This window comes from Microtus ochrogaster, chromosome 1 (genome assembly GCF_000317375.1).
Source record: "Microtus ochrogaster isolate Prairie Vole_2 chromosome 1, MicOch1.0, whole genome shotgun sequence".
NCBI lineage: Eukaryota > Metazoa > Chordata > Mammalia > Rodentia > Cricetidae > Microtus > Microtus ochrogaster.
In genome coordinates, this window is record NC_022009.1 from 28289377 (window position 1) to 28309590 (window position 20214).

The window sequence follows — 20214 nt, forward strand, 5'->3', positions numbered from 1 at the left end:
CTGTTCATTTGTAAAAGAAATATATGTCTACCTAAATCAGTGGAGCAACAGCAGATTCAGGCAGAGACTTGCTTGTGAGAATCCCCTTAACTGCCCAGCAACTCACAGGAAGATTATGAGAGACCATCCCTTGTCCAAAGACAGATCATCGCCCACTACCAGGTACTATGTGAGCTGCTTTTTGAGACTTCGTCTATGTTAGGAGACATCTTCCCGTACCCCACAATAACCCTTGACCTTGCCTCTCCAAGAACCCCTTAACTATCTCGCCTTCCTTTGAGTCCTGTACTTCATCTATGGCTTCCAAAGTTTTGTATGTTTGTGAATTTGTATGCTTTTCCCCTGTTAGTCTTCCTCCTGCCAGTTTATCCCATGGATGAGAACTTCTGCACCTTCAGAAAGAACACACAAACTCCATGGCTTCTCTACATAAGAAGCATTAAATATGAGTCTTTTCTATGAAATACTATAAAATTTGTGTTTAAGACAAGTGTCTTGGCTACTTTTCCAATGTTGTGATAAGACACCATGTCCAAGGCAATTTATAAAGGAAAGCTTTATTTGGGGCTTAAAGTTTCAGAGGGTTAGTGTCCACAGCCAGGATACTCTGGTATGGTGGTGGAGCTGTAGCTGAGAGCTCACATCTTGAGATACAACTACCAGGAAGTCAGAGAGTCAACGGGGAATGTCACGAGTCATTTTTTCTCTTTAGTATTTTATTATTATTTTTCTTTTCTCGTTCCTTCCTTTCTTTTTTCTTTCTTTCCTTCTTTCCTTCTTTCCTTCTTTCCTTCTTTCCTTCCTTCCTTCCTTCTTTCGTTTGTTTCTCAAGACAGGATTTCTCTGTTTAACCACCCTGGCTGTCCTGGAACTCCATCTATTACCAGGCTGGCCTCAAACTCATGAAAATCTGTCTGTCTGTGCCTCCTGAGAGCTGGAATTAGAGGCAAGTGCCACCACCACCTGGTGGTACAGATCTTTTGAAACCTTTAAGCCTTCCTCCAGTGGCACAACTCCTCAACTTGGCCGTACTTCCTAAGCCATCCAAAATGGTAACACCAACTGGGAACTAATTATCTAATTGTATGGGCTATGTGGCCATTATCATTCAAACCTCCGTAACAAGGATGCGAATCTTCATCTCTCTCCCAATTGATAACTGTTACACAGGTATTTCATTCTCCCCCACTTCCTTACTATTGTAAAAACCTTTGTTTTTTTTTTTTTTACAAAGTCCCTACTCTGTTCTAGACTTAAAGTGATTGATTTGTCCTTTCCCCCCTTGTTTTCTTTGTGCTAATTCTTTAAAAACTGACCAATCTTGAAAGAATGTGTGAGGTCAAATCCCAGCCAAACAAGAGAAAGACTCAGTCACCACCTTCATTAGAATAAAAATCTAAGTTCACTTCCTGCTTCTCTGTGCTTGCTCCTCCACTTTTGGGAGCAGTGTACCCTCTTGATCAAGAGTTAAGTTTTTCCCTGTGGAGCCATTCGATTGGCCTCTCTCTCTCTCTCTCTCTCTCTCTCTCTCTCTCTCTCTCTCTCTCATTCTGTGTGACCCCAAACTTACTTCTAAACACCTATCCTCCATAAGAAATAAGATGTTAAGATTTTGATACTACTCATGTGTCAATGGAATTTCAGCGAGATGAACCCATGAGGGAGAACACTGTGAACAGTCTAACTGCACACACCTTTCTCATTTGGAGCACGGGTACAAGCAGGCCACCTCTATATCATTAGCTGGGTGTGTTTTCCCCATTGCTGCAAAAAAAAAAAAAAAAAGGATCCTTTTCAACTGGATCCCATTCTGCAAAATCTACAGGTCAAGCCATGGCATTTCCCATTGATTTCTGTTCTACATTTTATCTACATGAAGCAGACATTTGAGACATACATAGCTTGCCCCCCACCCCTAGTGCCTATCAGTTAAACTCAGAAACACGGAGGTTAAATGAGTGTTTGTTGGCCTTAGGAATTATAACTCAGGATCTGTTTAGATGGTTCTGAATCAATACTCAGAAGGCAGGGAAGACAGGAAATTAAAGGGCGATTGGACCAACAAGAGAAGCAGATAAACTGAACATCTGTAAGACATGAAACCCAAAATCTCTTGATATACATTGCAAACCTCTGGGCACAACATATTTGTACTTCTGGGCACTTCAAATATTTGTGACCAGAGGGCTATGACCAAAGTTCAAACTCCAAGTAGCAGTGGATCAAACATCTTGCCTCCGGGAGTTCCAATAAGCTAGACTTGACCAGCTGTCCCCAGCACACCAAGTCAAGAAGAGTAATGGAGAAAAGAGATTTAGCTAATGCAGTTACATTGGGAAGGGTTCAGTGATGCTCCAACCTGTCTTTGAAGCACTAACAGGAACCTCATGAAGAACTGGTTGATCAGGAGTAGCTCATTTTCTACTTTTAGTTCTTCAAGATAGGTTAAAGAACACTTATTCTTAGAGGGGTTCAGTCTGGTTCCCATAGGGTGATTAGCTCAGGAGCACAGCCTCACAGTGAGGGTCACCTTCTATGTGAGGGTCATTTGTCTTGTGAAGCTAGCAGTGGCTCCTGTAGTTGGGCGCCAATCTGTAGTAGGAGGAGTGGGCTGCATCCCACCACCCGGCTAGCTTAACCTCAAAATAACCACATAGAAATTGTATTAATTAAATTACTGCCTGGCCCATTATCTTATTGGCTAACTCTCACATTTTGATTCAACCCATTTCTAATAATCTGTATGTCACCATGAGGTCGTAGCTTACAGGGAAAGATCCAACATGTCTAACCTGGCAACTCCATGGTGGTAGCTCTGTCTAACTCTGCTTTCTCTCTCCCAGAATTCAGTTCTGTCTTCCCCACTTATGTTCTGCCCTATAAAAAGGCCAAGGCAGTTTCTTTATTCAACCAATGAAAGCAACACAAATACAGAAGGACCTCCTACATCAGGCTCCAGCAGCTTTTGTCCATTGTCATAAGGACACTTATCCATCAGCCCTGAAAGGGGACTCCAAAGAAAAGGTACCAGGGACAACACCAGAGTCAGAGAAGGACAATGTGACAATTACACTAGTGACTAGCTTTGCCCACACAGGCAGCAATGGGAATGATGCACCATGCAGAACATACTCCTGTCTCCATTTTGAAAACTTTTATAGAGCTTTTTTCATACTGGTTTTGAATCACACAACCTAAATTACTAATATTAACTGATATAGATATGAATAATTTGCATTGGTATGGATTTTAAGGTTAATTTTGTTATATGTAATTTTACTATATTAAAGTTAAAGCCTTTCTTTTTTGTTTAAACAGAAAAAGGGGAAATGATGTGGGAGTCTTCTGTTTTGTGTTGATTTCATTGCTTAAATAAAGAAACTGCCTTGGCCCTTTAATAGAACAGAAAATTAGGTAGGCGGAGTAGACAGACAGAATGCTGGGAGAAAGAAGCCAAGTCAGGCAGTCGCCATGATTCTCCCACTTCAGACAGACGCAGGTTAAGATCTTTCCTGGTAAGTCAGCTCATGGTGCTACACAGAATATTAGAAATGGGTTAGATTAATATGTAAGAGCTAGCCAATAAGAGGATAAAACTAATGGGCCAAGCAGTGTTTAAAAGAATACAGTTTCTGTGTAATTATTTTGGGTAGAGCTAGCTGGTGGCCGGGAGCTAAGCAGTGGAAAGCGGCCCGCAGCTCCATACAACAATTAACTCTCGGATCACACATCCCACTTCCCACAGAGATGCACAGGGTGGCTACAAAAGGGTAGTTTTTGTGGTCCACAGAAATTCTGTGAACTGCGGAGCAAACAAGAGCTCCTGAAGGTACAGTGTTATCCAATGCGGTTCCTGATCCAAAAGACCTTTGGAGGGTCCGTTTGAAGTGGGCTAGTCTTTGAGGACAGGACAAACTGTTCTCAAGCTAGAGCCAGGAACTGAGGCAGCAATCCATCACTGTGGCAACGCTCTTGGAAAAGGCTCCCAAGTAGCCAGGTGACAAGTTCATGTCTCCCCTGACTCAGGGTTAGGGCACTCCTTTTCTAGTTATAAGTGAGAGATTGTGTCTGGTGTGCTAGGCAAAGGCATGGATCTGGATTTTCTGATAGTGTTCATATGTTCTCAATGTACTTACCGCCTTGTGTACATAGAGGGTAGTTTTTTTGTTTGTTTGTTTGTTTGTTTGTTTTACTTGTGTGAATAAGTTAGCACCTTGTGCCTTGTGGTGCATTCTGAATAGGTGGTGAACATCTATTTGCACAATCAGTGCAAATGAACAGTCACCCTGCGTTTGCACTCAAAGTGCAGACAGGGCAAGCACAGCCCAAAGCCACTGTCCCACAATATGGAACTTAGGACAGGACAGCCACTTAGAACAGGACATAGCTTCATCTCTGGGCCTTTCTTATTAAGAGAAAAACCAGAATATGAGATCTGTTTGTAGATATTTTGTCTTCGTTATTTCATTAATTCGATGCCACGGTTTCATCTATCCTTTTTATCTTTACCTGAAGAAATACAAATGTCTGGATAAGCACTGGGAAGCCATCCTTTCAAAGTGTTAATTGTAGTTCATCAAACTAACCACATTTCCCAGAAACAAAAGTGAATATGAGGTGAATTGTAGAGACGTAACCAAGACTATTTAGACCAAAAGTAAAAGAATTCAAAGTTGCAGAGGTGTTTTCTATTTTATCTATATATTGTTGTGAATATGCACGGCAAAAAAAACTTGTAAATTACATTGTTATTGAATTTGAATTTATGTGATCATTTTTCACTCTGAAACTTCAGTAAATGTTATTGAAATCAGTCTCTTTTATGATTATCACTGCATTAAATTCACCCAACAAATAAGCTATTTGTTTTCATTTAATGCTAAGACGGCTGGCATCATCTTCACTCTAGAAGATTTATTGAGCCTATTTTATTGTTACAATAAGTACATAATTTGTATTGGTTGGTCTATACATGATGAGTAATCATGGCAGATAAACAGACAGAAACAGAGGCAGCAGAAAGACACACTACGAAAGAATAACTTGTTCAGCTTTAAGTGTATATAAGGTTTAATGTCTGAGAACAGAAATACTTTAAGAAGCAGGTATTATGGGCCTGGAGAGATGGATCAGTGTTTAATAATAAGAGCATTGGCTGCTCTTGCAAAGGATCCAGGGATCAGTTCCCAACACCCACATGGTGGCTCACAACCATCTGTAAGTCTAGTTTCAGGGGATCCATTACCCCATTCTGGCCTCCACAGGCTCCTGCATGTGCATGGTGCACATAAACTCACAATCACATAAACATAATATTCTCTCTCTCTCTCTCTCTCTCTCTCTCTCTCTCTCTCTCTCTCTCCAGGAAAAATATAAATACAATTTGCGTTTTAATTGAAAAATATTAAATTTTATTTATATGCTATTTCTTTTATCATCAAACATCTAGAAACCCTTTTAATTTTATTATAACTTCCAATTTAATTTGACATACATCATTTATTTTTAATCTTTTTATTATTGTTACTATTATTATTATTATTATTTTGAACACAATATGTACCCCAGGTGGGCTGGAACACACAACTGTCCTGCCCCATCTTCCTGGATACCAGAATTATAAATGTGCACCAGCAAGCCTGACCTATTTCTCTCCTTTGGAGAAGGCTGAGTGCCCTAATTTTTAGTCAGTGAAACTAACTAACTGTCCACATTACCTGCAGACAATGTGAAATCTTCTGAGAGTATGCCCTCAAAAGGCTTGCTGCCAGGCAGCTCTATAAGACCACCTTTGGACTCAAGAAACTCAACCTCTTTTCATAATACCCAACAGGTGTGCATATTATCCCTTGTTTGCCTTCTGCATGGCCCATTTTTTACACAGAGATTTTAATAGAACGAGTTGTTCTCATATGTTTTTGACTCCAGAATCCTGGATCTGCATCAATAAGCCTTTAATCACCGCAGTTAAGGGGATGTAACTTCAAGTGAAGGCAATTTACGGATCTGAGTTTCTTTCCTTTTCTTTTTCTTTGGTAAAAATAAAAATTGCATTATTATAATGAACACACAAACAAGAACACCACACAGGTAGATTAAGGTGCCACTCAAACACTGACTTTATCCCCACACACACACACACTCTCTCTTTTTGTTTTTGTTTTGGAGGGATTGAGACCGAGTTTCTCTCTGTCACCTGGGCCATCCTGGAACTCACTCTGTAGGCCATGCTGGCCTACAACACAAAGATTCATCTGCCTCTGCCTCCCAGGTGCACATATTAAAGGCATATTCTACTACCACTGCTTGAATTTCTTAATACTAAAGCAACATTGGATCTCATAGTCAAATACTCAGAGGTTGAGAAGGAGTAAAAGCTCTATCTCGTTCATCCACCTACCCCCTCACATTTCACTAAAGTTCCTAAGTCCTTTTACAAACTAAGTTGGCCTGCTGGTGCTTTGATCAAGCATGTTACAGATATTTTTTTAGTACTGTCAAAGGAAGTAGTGCAAAGTAAGCATAGGTAGAAGAAAGGGAGAAAAGAAATGAAGGGAAATAGTCTGCACTCTGGAAAGGAAGATATACAATATTATCTATTATCTATAAGTAAATTAGTAAGGACTGATGTGTGATTTCCAGTTCAAGGGCAAAACTAGACTTGGGCATATGGGACACAACATTGCTTTTTTTTTTTTTTTTTGCAAAATGTGTTGGGATATTGGGCACACCTTTTCCTTATGGGATTCTATTCAAGTAATCACTATGTAAAGACAGGAAGCCAAAAAATTGAATACCTGGATGAAGACCCATACTGAGATATTTGAAGATGTTTTCTTACTTATGAGGTGTCCCAGAAAGGAAAGTTGGGGAATGCCATACTGTTGGCAGAGGCTGCTCATTCATTTCCCAGCTGCCCAGACCCAAAATAATCACACATAAACTATATTAACTACAAGATTGTTTGGCAGATAGTTTAAGTGTATTTCTAGCTAGTCCTTACATCTTAAATTAACCCATTTCCATTCATCTGTGTATCGCCACGTGGCTGTGGTCTACCAGTAAGTTTCTTTCAGGTCTTCTACGGTGTGGCTCCATGGCGTCTCTCTGACTCTGCCCTCTTTCTCCCAGCATTCAGTTAAGTTTTCCCGCCTAGCTCTATTCTGCCCTTCCTTAGGCAAAAGCATATTTATTCATTAACCAATGATATTCACAGCATTCAGAGGGGAATCCCACATCACCATACCTTCAATTTGCAGGTTCAACAAAGAATACTTATGGTATGGTTCTGAGAAAGTGTTGGCTGGTTATCAGCATCGGTACTACAGTAGACCTGACATTCTCATGAATATACTATAGGAACACCCTACCTTCCTTTTCAGTGAGCAAATGCAGTGCGGTGGTGGAGAAAGCATATTGCTCTCCATTCAATTCATAGATGAAGTTTGAGGATTCATGTTCCTCATCTGAATCACATTCTCAGTTCTTATTTTCCCGGAGGAGAAATCATGATGGCTTTGTCGATTTTGTTTGTGTTTAAAGGTGACACACTTCTGATAAGATATTCTTTTAATTAGATGAGTAATTAGAAAAGACCAGTGATGAGGACTCTAATCACATGACTGTCGTTTCCTTAGGAAGCTCATCGAGACTCACCTGAAGACCATCCCCAGTCTCGCGTTTTCAAACCTGCCCAATATTTCCAGGATGTAAGTAATTACCCTAATATACAGAGAACTTTGCTGTTGTGACATACTTTCTAAATGGGCTCTGTCAAAAAAGCAATTTCTATTACACTTGCATATATCAGTGACATCTGCATTTTTAGCATATTTGAAATTTATTTATATAGTACTTACCTGCTTAGTCACACCTCCATGTTTTGCTTCCTTTAGGACCTTTTAAATTCAATGCAAATTTAAATTCATTTGGTCATGTCATATTCACCACTTATGTGTATTTTAATATATCCTAGGATGTGACAAAAACCTTAGCTAAGAATATCCAGACATTTGTGTGTCTCTCTCTCCTACTCACTCATCCTAGATTTTTGTTGATTCACTTCCACCACTAATACAATGCGAACATTTACATTTTCTCCCATATGCAGCTAATCATTTGAGTTTTCTCTCGCTTAAACATGAATTTAAAACAATTCTAAGCCTGAGAAACAGAAATATTACTGGCCTCTAGAGTATGGAGGTAAAGGATGTGAAAGACATCCTCTCCTGCAGACACATGATATAGACATTTTTTATTCAGTCAGCAAGCATTTGTTCCACTTTGGCTATGAGCACTTACTGTTCTAAAATTATATTCAGCTGGGAGGAGACAGATAATGAGCCAAACATAATAAAGTAAATTATATACTGATTCAGACAGAAAGAATGCACACGAGAAGGGGGAAATGCAAGGTATAATAAAGGATATTGGACGATCTGGGCACGTGCATGGTCAGGGGAGTGATGTAAGTAGAAACTGAGGTTCTTGGAAGTCATAAAAACAGTCTCAAACTGAGTGGTGGTGGCACACGCCTTTAATCCCAGTACTGCAGAGACAGGTGGATCTCTTCGCGTTAGAGGCCAGCCTGGTCTACAAAGCGAGTTCCAGGATAGCCAGCGCTACCCAGAAAAATCCTGTCTTTAAAAACAGTCTCAAGTACACGGTGAAGACCGTAGAATGGGAGATGCTAAAGAACAAAGCAAGAACAACCTTAGAGCTTGTGGTCCTTGAGGAGGTGGAGGATCACAGCCAAGCAGAATTAGGGATGTAAGAAAACAGTCCCTTCCTCCACTGTCACAAGAAGGTTATTGGTGGGGAGGGGGAATCCAAGGACTTCCTATCTCCTGCTTCAACGCTTTCTATAAAGTTTGTCTGCTAAGATTGGTGGTGAGCAACCAGAATTCAAAATATTATATAATCAAGAATAGGCAGTAGGAGGAGGGTGGCTGAGAAATAGACAATATTCATGGAGATTTGAAAGTTTCCTTGAGGCAACCCCCAAGCAGCCCGCACTGGGTTTGCCAGCCTAAGATCTCCTGTACTGTCCAGAGCACTTAATACTTGCTGCACTAATCCCATCTGATAGTCTGCATCTCCTAATTCTATGGGTTCCTTGAAGCTAAGGAATAAGTCTGTTTTATCAATATCAAGAAAGATAGCTGGCATAAAGTAAATGTTCAACAGATATCTGCTGGATGCATGGGCATACAGTAATAATAGTAAGATATCTCTAGGGAAGCAAGCGGAGATCACCAAGATGACCTAGGTTTACCCAGGAAATTAAAAATCTCCACCAGTGACTCTGGCAAATGTTTCAACAGGAGAAAAGTACTCTAAATTTTATAAGAGGTTGTATAGTCATCATAGTAATTGAGTAACATTTACATGCAATAAAGAGATGTGTCTTAGTTTTAAAATGGGACGAAATAGAGTCATTGCTTCAGTCCTGGTGAATAAATCATTCCTATATTTAAGCTATAGCAAGCCCGGAGGTTAGAGAAACCAGAACTTCAGCTCAGTGTGGTGGGCAGAACGAACTTCTCTGAAAATTCAGTAGGAAATGTGGGGTAAAGGCTGTGAAGCAAACACAGGGAAGTAAGTCGCCAGCTTTCAGAATGACTCTTGCTCCACTTTCACCCATGAAAATTTCTCTATGGCCCCTAAACAGTAAACGGATCCTGTAAAAAGTGTTCTGAGATAATGTTCGGATCAAAACAATTTGCATGCTGTTGCTTAGCCACAAAGGACAAAGGGCTGGGAAACCTGAGAAGTCAAAGGCTGTTTGTTCATAGAATAAATAATTCTAATCAGCATAGGGCTACCAGAATAGTAACGAGCAACCCTGCTTAAGAAAAAAAAAGATAACCCAAAGTCTAACAATTACTGTCTCTCTTATGAAGAATGTCATTCAATAAAAATTACCAAGGAAGCTTTTGGAAAAATATAAATACTTGGCCCAGTCTTCATGATCCTGAATCAATGATCCTGGGATGGGTCTTGAACATCTATGTATCCAGGTTGTTCAATTCTAGGTTCAGAGCTGAGAATCTCTGTTACGACTATGCTAATCGTTGATTTTCTAAAATGCCCTAGATGTGCCTCTCAGTAGATGATGGTCATTGAATCTGTGTGGATTATTCTTATTGCAAGAGAGACTTAGACAAAACCATCCAAAGCAACCTAGCTTACATACAAGTCCACAGCTGCTCATGCAATGGAGCTTGTTGTTTCCCCTCTCTTAGTACCTAAAACGTTTATTTGCATGATATTTCTGCTTAATAATTTCAAGGCAAATCCTGGAGCTTTTCAGTTTCATTCAAAATCAGAAAGATAGGTCTTAAGAGATAATGTAGTCTACATGAATTAAATGCATTAGTGATGATCTCTGATTACCAATGCATTGTGTCTTATTCAGGAAAGAAATAAAAGCTCTTCACCTTGGAACCATTTACCAAAAGGCGTTCAGATTTGGGTTCTTAACTTCATGTGCTCAGTGTCTTACATCCTCTGTCTGTTGTTTGAGTCTTAATCTGGGCCCATCTGCACTGACTGTTGAGTCTGTGTATGTATGTGTGTGTGTGCATGTGTGCATGTGCATGTCTTTGTTTGTGTCTCTGTCTGTTGTGTGTCTGTCTCTCCCCAAAGGTTTCACTCTATTGAACAGCGCAGAAGGCATCACATGGGGAGGAATGGGCAACTCTACAAAAATCTTTAACTGAGTTTTACAAGGTATTCTCACTGGCCCCAGCGGATCCCAGCTGACCCAAATAACAAACATTGTTTATCAACCAATATCCATGAATGGATACCTTCAACCTTCATGGTAGATTTTAGATTGCTTTCAACTTCTGTATCTGCTACTTTCAACAAATAATACACACGTATTGTTATAGGACAAAGGCAAGGAAAAGCACATAATATTTCTGTTGTTGTATGTTTGGGGTTTTTTGTTTGTTTGTTTTTCAAGGCAGGGTTTCTCTGTGTGATAGCTGTGCTATCCTGTAACTCCCTTTGTAGACCAGCCGGCCTCGAACTCATAGAGATCCACCTGCCTCTGCCTCCCGAGGACTGGCATTAAAAATGTGTGCCACCACACCCTGCCATAAAGCACATAATTTAAGATTCCCGCTATTCATTGGCTTAGGTTGTAAAAGTTAATTACATGGGAAAGCCAAGGCAAGTAAGGTTGGTTGTTCCACTACTCTCTTCAAAGCAGGCTAAACAAATAGGCTGAGTACTCAGGAGGCTGGCCATCTGAAGTCTTAAGTGACTTCCAGGTGGGTTGTTAGCTTTGGCTGTGAAGCCCAGCAAAGGTTCCAGTTTCTTAGGAGTTAGGAGACATTTTCAGAATATTGCGTCATGACTGTAGTCACCACCCTCTGGAATGCTCCACCAGGAGAATGCCAGTTAGTTCCTTGGAAGTTTCACTTCTCTCCTCATGCTGTTAAGCCCACTATTAAAATGCTTCTTATTCTCTTTAATGTTCTTTTGGGACACTTTCTGATTTTGATATTTATTTATGTATTCACTGAGCATGGATTTACTGAGTCTGCTTAATGCTAAGAACTATGAGGGCACTCACAATTCGGTGGTCAAAAGCAGACACAAACCTCCACATCAGGAGCTTAGTGGTATGACATAAATCATGTGTGACATAAATCAAATGCTGTCCAAATAATTAGGAAGATGCACTGTGGTTATCCATGAAAGATGAATTCATATTGCTGTGATGATGTATCATGATAATGGTAGCATCTTTGGGAAGCTGGTCGAAAACTCCTGAAGAAAATGACATTTGAGGCCTGCAGAGAAAAGAAACATAAAGGATTGGGAAGTTTTAGACATACTGGGATTTGGGGGAAAAGGGAATGTGGTTAGAGACCACATATGGGCTTTGTGCATGGTCCATGATTTGGGAAGGCCCTAACAAAGAAGTTATTAAAACATTGTGTTTGAAATCCAGGTGTAGTGGCACATATTTATAAATCCCAGCACTCTCGAGGTGGAAATGGATGCATATCCGGGGACAGTTGGCCAGTCAACCTAGTCTACTTAGGTGTCCCACGCTAATGAGAGACCTCGTCTGTAAAAACAGTGTGGATGGCATTCTGAGTTATGAGAGCCAAAGTTTCCTCAAGTCTACACATACACACACCACACACACACACACACACAAATACACTTGTTTGCCTGTTTACACATGAACACATGCATATATGTACATAAAAATATTGTGCTTATATCACAGATACTTGCATATCCATGGTTACTGTAGCACTTTTTACACTACTGAAATTAGAGAACCAACCTTGGCACTCATCAATAGGAATGGGTAAGAAAACATGGTTTGCAGACACAATGGAATTGATTTCAGCCATAAAGAATGGGGGGGTTAAAGCAACTGAAGACCATCTTGTTAAGTGAATTCAGGCAGTCTCAGAAAGACACATATTGCAAGTGTCCTCTCATTTATGGGTCCTAGGCTTTATAGATACCTAGAGCCACATATATACAGATGGTAGGAAGGTAGAAGCAATGCTGTGCAGGGGGACACAAGGACTAATGGGGAAGGGGTGGAGCAAGAGAAGAGAGAGCAGTGGACTGTGGGGGATATGTTGACAGCACAGTCTATACGTGCATTGCAATGGCCTGTGTAAGCCATGTCATAAAATAAAATAGAGTGCTTGGAACCCATTGCTAATTTCCTACTGTGTCTTATTTCTATAATGCTCAGCTATTTATCTATAGATGCAACTCTGCAGCGGCTGGAGCCACACTCTTTCTACAACCTGAGCAAAATGACTCACATGTAAGTACAACGAAAAGTGCCCAGTGGAGCCAGACCACAGCCACCAGTACAAAAAGTCGTTTACATTCATTTATTTTATTTTTGCGGTGTCTGGTGCGTCACAATATGCAAGTGGAGGTCAGAAGACAACCTGCAGAAGTCAGTTCTTCCCTTTCACCAAGTGGGTTTTGGGGACAGAACTCAGGTCATTAGACTGGGTAGCAAGTGACCTTCCAGGCTGAGTCATCTCTCCAAATCCACAACGAAAGTTCTTGAGAACTTGTCAGCATTAGACTTCAGGTAAAAGAACCGCTCCAGGGAAGGATTAGGAAAAACAATAAAAGATGACCCAATCCAGCCATATACTCTGTACTGAAGAAAATGAACAGAGGCAGAGGGGGTAAATGTGGAGGTAAATAGAAATAGATTTGACTGCACAGAAAAAAAAAAAACAAACAGTGGAATTTAAATAAGGGTAACCTATGCTCTGCATGGTAGCCTGGCACTCTAAAAATAAACTGGAACTGGGTGAAGAAACTCAACCATCAATGAGAAAAGTTTGAGTACTTTGTGACATTTAAAATTTTTGTCAAAACATTAAAATTTGTCTTACTGGTGCAAACATAGAAGAAAAGAAAAGATTTAAAAAGATTTAAAAATCTAATATTGTTTGAATGCACAATTTTAGGCATCAAAATAATTAGAATTACAGTATTGGGGGAGGGGTTGTAAACGCTTCTTAAGAAGTTTAAACTGCCCTTGCCTATTTTTGCCTTTGTTACATGAGTTACAAGAAAATATCTTTCTAATGTTTTGGAAAATTCTAGGTCTGGATGCTAACAATACTCAATCCTCTTTCTTTCGATATAATAAACTATCTCCAAGGATTTCTTTAATGTGGTTTTGTTTTGTTTTTGATTTTTTTAAAAGGAGATTGTTGGAGGTTGGGAAGTTTTTCATAGTTGTTATGGTTTGATTTGGTTTAGTTCAGGATTTTGAGACCAAGTCTCATTCTGCAGCCCAAGCTAGCCTCGAACTTACAACAATCTTTCCACCTCGCTCTCCTAAATGTTCAGATTATAGGTATAAAACACCATGCCTTGCTTTGAGGTAGAGTGTTGACTGGATAGTTTTCTGTCCTGCCTGGTTTCTGTTTTCCCACCAGGTCCCACAGCCATTTAGCCCCAAAGAAATCACACAGAGGTCTATATCAATGATAAACTGATTGATCGATCCATTAGTAGAGAAGGGGTGGCTGAAATAGGGTTTCACTATATAATCCTGGCTAGTCAAGAACTGTGTGCTACAGGCTGGTCTTGAATATGTGTTCCTCCCACATCGGCCTCCATGTGCTAGGATTATAGGCCCATACCACAACTGGGCCCTGCATTTTTGTTCATTTCAAACACATCAATTCACTCTTTCAACTAACTCATGTCTAACGGATCTCTTACTAAGAAGCTCATAGGCAACACATTGTGTTCTTTATCGTCTGTGAGTAAAGTGAATTACGATGACAATTACCAGTGACTGAAAGAGTAATGTGATTGGTCACCTACTATGAGTCCCATCTGTTAGCCACCCAGTGATATGTGTGGTAAAGATCTGCCAGTAACGCTTGTAACTGGATTCTCTTATTCAGCTAGACTCCAGTGATAACCACATTTGAAACTGTTACTAAGGCTAATTGCTTGACTAGAACACAAAATTCACACACTGTAGGTCCGTGGTTCAATAATTTTTTGGAAACTTGCAGAATTGATTATCATAACAATTCGGTTTTAGAACACACATTACTATCAATGACAAAAGCATCATTGTGGATATTTGTAGTTTATCTCAACTTTCTCTTTTCTGCCAGATCTCCCCCTCCCCTCTCCTCCTCTCCCCTCTCTTCCCCTCTCCTCTCCTTTCCTTTCTTTCTCTCTCCTCCCCTAGCCTCCCCTCCCCCTCTTCTTCCCTCCTCTCTTCTCCTCTCCTTTCCTCTCTCCCCCTCTCCTCTCTTCTCCCCTCCTCCCTTCCCCCCCATCCCTTCCTTAGGGCTAGCGATCAAACCCGAGTCTCTATGGCTGCTAAGTACTTGTTGCTATGTCTCAGATCCTGCTCTAAAATATTGCTACAACTTTGTCTTACATGGACCTTTCCTATTAATGGATGCATATAGTAAGTGGCCTTTTTGTGTTTTACTTCTTTCATTTAGCTTGATGCCTGTGAGATGCGGCTCATCTCCTTTGTAGCACAGATCTGTAGTTTGTTCCTTTTATTGCTGAATAGCCAGGCTTGCGGTAGAATCTTGACTCTGTCACCTCTGGCCACATAACTTTGGATAAGGTCTCTTGAGTCATAGTTCCCTTATCTATGAATCCGGACAATAACAGCACTTCCTCCTTCTACAGGCTCTCATGAGGTACTGGATGTATCCTACAGCTGAAAGTTTTCCACAAATAATTATCCTAGAACAAAGACGCTTAAGAATTACAATGATCAGATTCCAAGCTTTCCAAATAATAGCATGGATGACTGGACACAGTACTCTCGGTGGCCAAGCCCCAGGGGACATCTGCAGAACAAAAGACTACAGACCTTAGTGGGTTCTCACTGACTTTCCTTGTAAGCACAGAGAGTGCTGTGAACCTCTTCTAGCCAATCTAGGTGTGCCAAATTTTTAATTTTACTAGTGACGGCCCAGGTTTAACAGTTGTTATGACACTTACGTTAACTATTCCTGATGAGTGAATGCATGAACCTAATTATATAAGTTACAAACTCATATGATATCACAACATATCACATATGCTGAGTCTTAAATTATTGGCATCACAAAATAAACCCAAGCAAGCCGCTTAGGCTTCCTCTGTCGCTTTCACCTGAAACTGCAGTCAACAGACTCTTGGCCCTTTCTGCAATGCTGTCATTTGTCAGGATTCACACACTTACCCCTCTAGTGCTCATCGTCATGGCAGCATCACTGGCTCCTGTCACTATAAAGACGCCTGTGCTCATCAGTTTGCCAAACCACTAGAGGGGTTTTCTTTTCTACCAAAATCTAGAAAAAAAAGCAAGGAAAATAAGAAACACAAACAACAGACAAACAAAGCTTTGAGACTACAGTTAAGAGAAAGGTGGTCCATAAATTCAAACTGACTGAGACCAAGTCCATGAGGAAAATCATGTCTAGGGGAGGAGCTAGGAATCAGTGGCTAAGGACATAGAGTTTCTGTATTGCCATATAAATGTATCCTCATCTTTTCATGAACTTTTGTTAAACTTGATTGATCTTTAGTAAAAACTGGAAGGGCTGTATTTTGCTGACAGCACTCTCGTTAACTCTTGCAGAGAAATCCGCAACACCAGAAGCTTAACTTACATAGACCCTGATGCACTAACAGAGCTGCCCTTGCTCAAATTCCTGTAAGTATTGACTCCTTCCTTGTTGGTATGTGTGTGTGTGTGTGTGTGTGTGTGTGTTTTAGAGTTGTGATGCTGTTGTCTATCAAGAATCTCCTTAAGATGATATTGTCTAACATCATTTTAATGGTGTATGGCAAAATCAGATCGTTTCTTATGACTTTTCACCTTTCCCATTGGGCAAAGTGCCACATGAAACAGCTCACATTTAAAGCCTACCCCAAAAAGTCAGCATATAGTTCTGGGACCAAAGAGCTGCTCCCAGAGCCAAGAGGAAGGAGACAGTAAAATATATACATGGTCTTATCCTGATAGCCAACTTGTCAATAATGTTTAGAAACAACAATTTTATATTTATATTTTTAATTGACAAAAAACAATATCGGAAATTTCAAAAGGCAAAGTCTCAATACAGAAGTGACACACTTCTACTTGGCTTTGGCAATGACTTATGAGCTGGCCATAAACTCCACCAGAGCAGGGGGCATTTTGGTTCTATTTCATCCTTGCTGCCTATCACACAGTAGGTAGTCCAGGGAAATGTCTTGAATGGATGTGAATATTTGACCCAAAGCCCTCTACACACCAGCTGGAGGAGCCTTCTTTCCTGTTTAAATACAATTTTTAAAATTAGAAAAGCAACAGTATAATGAGAATAAAAATCAATCTTCAACCCTGTGCCTGGAAATAATCACTATTAACATGTAGTTTATTTTCATCCAGACTTTTAAAATAAAAGTATATCTCACCGACATTTTAAGGCTGGATAGAAGTGATTCAAGAACTGCCGAGACATTATGTTAGAAGGAGCCTTAACTGGATAGGGTACCATGATAAAGACAGAAGCATGAAGCCACATGGCCCACTTGGGAGAACTGGAAACAGCCCCATGTCCAAGGGGTGGGAGTGGGAAATTCCATGTCTAATGGTGTGTGCGATTCAAAGGCTCCTTGTGGGACAAGGCAGTCAATCCTTTTATGGACTTGCTTTCAACTCAGTGGACGGTCAATCAGGTAATTAAGGAGGAGATCAAAGAAGACAAGGACTCATTTAGTGGGTTTGGAGAGTAGAGAGGTCAAGGTTCCAGTCTCATTAATCCAACATTTATAGCCTCCACTGGACTCTCTGGCCTTTTTGTCCTACTCTTTGTCGTGAACCCCCAATCACGGCTGAACTGCTGCTATGTTTCGTAGACACCCATGGAACATCACTTCTCTCCTTCTGGATCATCCCCTTTATTCCTTTTTGAGTTCTCTGGCTCCTGCTGCCTCTTCAGTCCAATGTGTTTCTCTTTAGAAGGAGTCAAGACTGAATGGCCTTTGAACATGTCTCAGGGAAACGTGAGTTGTTTCACACTAGAAGAGCTGGGTCGGGTCAAAGTCTCCCCTGCTCTGTACCAAGCCTTTCCAAACATACTTTGTTACCACTGCTATGTTCTAGTGGCTGAGGAATTAAATCCTGGAGACATTCAGAGCCTCAGACTTTTGTGTTCGTGTTCTGTTTCACACATCTTTTAACCTTGACATACTCTCTCCTTGATGGCATGAATTTAGGAAGGAGAAGTTATCGTCTTTCAGATTTTCCTTTTTTTCTGCGAGTGTTGGTTAAAGACTGCTCTATACCCACAGGGTTGTTACTGCAAAAAAGGAATTCTTAGCAAAATAATAATGCAGTAGGATGCAGATTTGAGGGGTATGGAAGGGACAGGGCCTCTCTGCTTAGTCCTGGCTGTCCTGGAATTCACTATGTAGACCAGGCTGGCCCCAAATTTATAGAGATTTTTCTGCCTCTTGAGTGCTGGGATTAATGGCACAGACCGCCATGCCACAGTGTAGACCTGACAACAGGAAAGCTGACTTGGAGCTGGATAGTCATTTGTTCTTCTTCCACTGGACTTTGACAGCCCATCCCCCAACATACACATACCATGCGTGTACACCACACAGACACATACAGACGCACACACAGAGAGAGACACACGTACAAAGACGCCATGCCACTTGCGCAAGCACATATGTTTTCCAATTAAAACAGGGAAATATCCACTCCCCCACCTCCTCTCCTCTCCCTTGTCTCTTCCTCTATTTCTAGGCATCTCACTGGGCTCAAATAATCCACATTTAATTCTAAGCAGGCCATTGATATCACTACTATTGACCAAATTAAATTATGCTTTGTTGAAATATCATCTCATATCAGGGTTGGCACTTGCCACAGTCATGAGGTATTGGATGGAGGACTTGGGATTTACCTCCTAGTCTCATGATTTCGGCCATTACACTATACTTCTTAGGTATTGATTTTCTTACCTAAACTTTCATTTCTTCTTTTTTAATATAGTGGCATTTTCAACACTGGACTCAGAATATTCCCTGACCTGACCAAAATTTATTCCACGGATGTATTCTTTATACTGTAAGTAAGCTCAACATGCAGTATTTGGTAAGAACTGGGGTGCAGTCATAGGAAGTAGTAGAAGCCAGGAAAAGCAATGGACTCCAAGAGAAAGCGGTAAGCAGGGTAACTGTGCTGAAGGATGGAGCGAGGCACAAGCAAGGAACGGCCAGAGTTCACAAGCTGTGGGCCACTGCTGATTCACACAACAACAGCTTGTATAGGATGGTGGTGGTAGGAAGCTGGATTGGAACGGGTGTGGGCTGGCTAGTTTCATGTCCACTTGACACAAGCTAACGTCATCTGAGAAAAGGGAACCTCCATTAAGAAAATGCCTCCATAAAGTCAGATGGAATGCTGATGTGGGATGCCCCTCTGTAGGTATCTGTAGGCTGTGAATATGTTTTATTACCATTGGTTAATAAAGAAGCTGCTTTGGCCTATGAAAGGCCAAAATAAAGCCAGGTTGGAAATCCAAAGAGAGAGAGAGAGAAAGTAGGCGGAGCCAGGGAGATGCCACAAAGCTCCTAAAGGAGACAGATGCCGGAACACCAGGACCAGTAGGCCACACCCTGTGGTAATACGTAGATTAATAGAAATGGGTTAATTTAAGATGTAAGAGCTAGCTAAAAATATGCCTAAGACATCAGCCAAACAGTGTTGTAATTAATATAGTTTCTGTGTGATTATTTGGGTCTGGGTGGCCAGGAAATGAATAAGCAGTCTCTGTTTACAGTAAGCAGGCCTGTAAAGCATTTTTAAATTAGTGCTTGATGGGGGAGGGCCCAGCCCATTGTGGGCAGGGCCATCTCTGGGCTGTGGTCTTGGGTTCTATAAGAAAGCAGGCTGAACAAGCCAAGAGGACAGTAAGCAGTATTCCACCATGGTCTCAGCTCAGCCCCTGCCTCCAAATTCCTGCCATGCTGGAGTTCCTGTCCTGACTTCTTTTGATGACGAACTGTGACATGGAAGCACAGACTGAATAAATCCTTTCCTCCCCAAGTTTCTTTGATCATGGTGTTTCATGACAACACTAGTAACCAAGACAGGGTTCAAAAGAGAATTTTCGGAGAGAATTTTAGAGAGAGAAGAAAGCCAACTCTTCAGGTTTACTCTTATTTTAATTTCATTTCTGTTGTCAAAAGACAACAGTGGTGAGGGGGCTGGAAAGATGGTTCAGAGGTTGAGAGCTCAAACACTCTTGTGGAGGACCCGGGTTCTGTTCTCAGCAGCCATGTGGCAGCTCACAACGGTTCATAACTCCCGTTCCAGGGCATCCTACACCTTTTTCTGATCTCCATGGGCATGAAGCATACATACTGGGGAGGGAATGATTTAATTGGCTACAATTTCAAGTTACTGGCCATCATTTCAGGGAAGCCAAAGTAGGCGGTCAAGCAGTTGGTCCCGTCACACCCATTGTCAAGAGCTAAGTGACAGCAAACTTATCCATGATTCCTTGCAATCCGTGGGCTTCCTCCACTCCCATAGGTTTCTGAATTCAGCCCATGAAATGGTGCCAACCACATTCAGGGAGGGTCTACCCACTGCACTTAGGTAGAATAATTTCTAGCCTGTTTTATTTCATGTTTTACACTTATTTAATATGTATGTATCTTATG

General features: G+C 40.9%; 1 protein-coding gene across 1 annotated transcript in view; it reads left to right on the forward strand.

Moving 5' to 3' along the window:
* Tshr (thyroid stimulating hormone receptor) overlaps positions 1-20214 on the forward strand; it is a 113629-nt gene that overhangs the window by 58407 nt on the left and 35008 nt on the right. Inside the window, exons 2-5 of the mRNA XM_005343657.2 lie at positions 7638-7709; positions 12737-12811; positions 16127-16201; positions 18539-18613. Coding sequence (XP_005343714.1) covers positions 7638-7709; positions 12737-12811; positions 16127-16201; positions 18539-18613 — 297 coding nt within the window. The remainder of the gene's footprint in view (positions 1-7637; positions 7710-12736; positions 12812-16126; positions 16202-18538; positions 18614-20214) is intronic.